General features: G+C 39.9%; 2 protein-coding genes across 2 annotated transcripts in view; one reads left to right on the top strand and one right to left on the bottom strand.

The window, feature by feature from the left end:
- efr3a (EFR3 homolog A (S. cerevisiae)) overlaps window positions 1–3,654 on the bottom strand; it is a gene marked incomplete at its 5' end in the record, with an annotated part of 118,360 nt that overhangs the window by 107,997 nt on the left and 6,709 nt on the right.
- The window catches only part of psmb10 (proteasome 20S subunit beta 10), a 15,596-nt gene that overhangs the window by 2,579 nt on the left and 9,363 nt on the right, over window positions 1–3,654 (top strand). The window contains exons 3-6 of the mRNA XM_035671236.1: window positions 1,020–1,117; window positions 1,986–2,126; window positions 2,343–2,458; window positions 2,632–2,690. Coding sequence (XP_035527129.1) covers window positions 1,020–1,117; window positions 1,986–2,126; window positions 2,343–2,458; window positions 2,632–2,690 — 414 coding nt within the window. The remainder of the gene's footprint in view (window positions 1–1,019; window positions 1,118–1,985; window positions 2,127–2,342; window positions 2,459–2,631; window positions 2,691–3,654) is intronic.

Genomic DNA, 3,654 nt, shown 5'->3' on the forward strand with positions numbered 1-3,654 from the left:
TAATTGTTACTGCTGTAATTAAGCAGCAGACTTGTTTTTTAATGTAACTTTAAATCTTTACACTTCGGGGTATGGATGTATACTTGGGCATATGTTGATTTATAAACTGAAATTAAAACAAAAATTTAAAAATCTGAAGATACACAGCATTGACTGACCATGGTCATTGGAGTTTGCATTTTTTAAATTATATAAAGTTAGCTTAAACAAGTCAATTGAACACACTGGAATTAGAACACAAATACTTTAAACAATGCACAATTTAAGTGCACTCAAACAATATATTTTGAGTTAGGCTTTTAGCCTCACTCCACTGGCTGCCTATTCAATTTAGGATCCATTTTAAAATTCTTTTATTTGCTTTTAAATCCCTGAATGGTCTGCCCCGCCTACCTCTCTGAGCTTCTACACCGCATATAATACCCGTACCGCTCTCTCAGGGTCAGATGATCAGCTGGCTCCTGGTGTGCCTAAAACTAAGCGGAAAGCTCAGGAGGGACCGTTGCTTTGCGTGTGCTGCTCCTTAAATTATTGGAATGATCTGCCTCTGCACGTTAAACAGGCCTCTTCTCTGTCTGTTTTTTAATCCCTTCTAAACCTATCTCTTCTCTGTGGCCTTTGACACCTAGTAGATGTTTTCGACTTTATTTACTTGATTTAATATCTTATTTTTATGCTTTTTATTGCGTGGCTATATTCTACTCATGTTTTTTGGTTGTATTTTATATGTAATTTTGCACCTCATGTTGAGTGTTATGTCTTTATTATGATGTTTATTTTATCTCCTGTACAGCACTTTGGTCAACTTTTGTTGTTTTAAGTGCTTAAACAAATAAAGTTGGATTGGATTGGATAGGCTTAATTCATGGCAATGGGTGTTATACATTTTTGGAGGATTAAGTTATGTTAACTTACTTAACTTACTTTTATTTAAGATATGCTGTTAGGACTCTGTTTTAGTGTTTAGGAAGTAAACGCTTGACATCAGTCAGATATGGTGAGTATTTCCTGTCTATCAGGATGGCGTGATCCTTGGGGCAGACACCAGGGCAACAGACGACATGGTGGTGGCTGACAAAAACTGCATGAAGATTCATTACATCGCTCCAAATATCTAGTGAGTAAAACTAAAGGTCCACAACAGGACAACCCCTGGCTGTGTCCTCACTCATATTCCCAGTGTAACTCTGGAAGTGAAATGTATTTCAATCAGTTTTTAAAGATTGGTTCAAGGGGGGTTTCAAGGGCCACATGTGAATTTTTTCTGTTCTGAGTTTAAAGTAATTAAAAACACTTTAAACTCAAATAAATGTTTTCACATTATCCTAGATTACATAGAATAACATTTGTTGCCATTTTTTTTACTGTACTCATGGAAAGTTTCAATTTAACCCCACTTTAACTGGACTATTACAACAGTATGGCCATTACTTGAATCTGGGATTCAATCCCCAGCTCGTCCTGGGCTTGTAATTAGGTGGCCTTGAGCAAGACACTGAACCCCAAATTTATCCCAGTATGCGTTTATTTGTAAGAGAAAAAGTCCCTTTGGACAAGAAGCATCTTGCAACATGCAGTAGGAGGAGCCAGGGATCGAATTGCCAACCTTCTGATTACTGGACAATCTGCTCTACTTCCACAGCTACCCCAATTGTAGGGTGAAGCAAGGTAGTTGTGATCTGCCACTATATGCCATTAGATGCCACTTAATCCTAGACCTGGACCTTTAAGCATATGATAGTAAAACACAAATGTTTAAAAAAGTGTATTGTAATCATTTAGTGGGTTAGGATTAGTAGCCTATGTAAAACATGTAACTGCATTTTTATGTAAAAGATTATAAAGGCTTTTAGAGCTTTTATTTAATTAATTTTCAAGCCTAATGAGACAGTAAAGGCTGTATAACAGTTCATTGTTATCAAAATAACAGTGATCTAATTTGACCATATATTGGGCAAAATAACTATGTCCTCTATGTTCTCTAGCTGCTGTGGGGCCGGCGTGGCTGCAGACGCAGAGATCACCACACAGATAATGGCATCCAACGTGGAGCTGCACACACTCAACACTGGGCGACCCCCCCTTGTTGCCATGGTAACCCGGCAGCTGAAACAGATGCTGTTCAGGTAAAGGGTAATGTAATATAAAGGATACAAAATCACCTATGGTCATATATTAAGCATTTTTCAGTTTCAGTTTCTTGTATAATAATAATCTCTTCTGTCTTTTGTTTTCTTGAGTTTCTATGTTCATTAACATTCACATGTGTCCAGGCAGACTTCTTCCTTATACGTCCCATTGAAAGAGAAAATGCAACAACTGATGTTTGTCTGGTTGTTCAGGTACCAGGGTCACGTCGGTTCATCTCTGATTGTTGGAGGAGTTGATGTGACAGGAGCTCACCTGTTCAGTGTTTACCCACACGGCTCCTACGACAAACTGCCTTTCCTCACCATGGGTAAGTCATGTTTATGTGTTTAATGTACTGTGTAGATCCGTGTGTGTGACTAAGTTGGACGGGTGTCTGAAAGTTTCACATTCATTTGTTATTTCAACCATAACATCAGACAAAATATAAAAAACTGAGTAAGCAAAATTAAAAAAAATCCTAATGTTTGATTCTGGTTTTAGGCTCTGGAGCTGCAGCTGCTGTCTCTATATTTGAAGACAGATTCAAACCAAACATGGAGGTGAGACTAACTGTCTGCTTTTCCTTTTATGTGTAATAGGATAAAAATTACATAAAGTTACATAAAGAATAGAGAATGGGGTCCACTGCAAATTACTTCACAATGTATAAATACCAACCATAACCAACCCAAAAGAAAAGAGAACCCCCAACATTTTTGCAGGGTTTGTTGTCATTAAATAATTATCTATAGGTGACTAGAGATAGATAGATATCGTTCCTTAGAGCAGCGGGGCATGTATATGATGTACTGTGTGCTGAGCTGAGGCATCTTTAAGTGCTTGTCCTGAGTTGTGGTGTGTGTGGGAGGGGGTGGGAAGAATTATCTGTCCACGATGATTTGCCTCCCAGTTATGTTTCTGGCAGCATATCCTCTCGCTTCTCTGCCTAGCTTCCTGCCGAGGGTGAGTATAGCTTATGGTTGCAAACAGGGGAGCAAGTCTCTGCCATGTCTTTATAGTGGAGGTTTGTTCGAGGGTTTTGCATTAAAAGTGTTGGCGTCCTTTTGCCTTTTTTGATGCCGCGCACGACCTATCGCGACACCGGCAGCAATAGAAGATTGGCTCACCACAACTAGACTGTGATAAACTCTGCCCTCATCTCTTGTGTTGCATGGACACTTTTTGATCGTTCTTGTAGATTACGGCGATTCTGGAGTTAGCTTTGAGTCCAGTTTGTTGATCCAAGTGTGACAGCCAGGGGTACGTGTATTACGCCGACTAACGTGATATCCAGATTCTTTCCAGGCGTTCTGACGAGTTTAGGGCAGGGGCTTTGTTCCTCCTTGGTAGTCTCGCACCACCGAATCTCCTTTGTCTTCTGCCACGTTCAGCTGCAGGATGGGCTTCATCCCAATACTCACTCTCATCCATATTGGCGATCACCAGCGCGCCGCTACCTCAGCGCTACCTGCCCTCCAGACCGCCCTACAATAATTAAATGAATGTTTAGCAAATGCCCTTACA

The sequence above is a fragment of the Morone saxatilis genome, unplaced genomic scaffold, assembly GCF_004916995.1.
Source record: "Morone saxatilis isolate NCDOM2014 unplaced genomic scaffold, NCSU_SB_2.0 Contig23, whole genome shotgun sequence".
NCBI classification, from domain to species: domain Eukaryota; kingdom Metazoa; phylum Chordata; class Actinopteri; family Moronidae; genus Morone; species Morone saxatilis.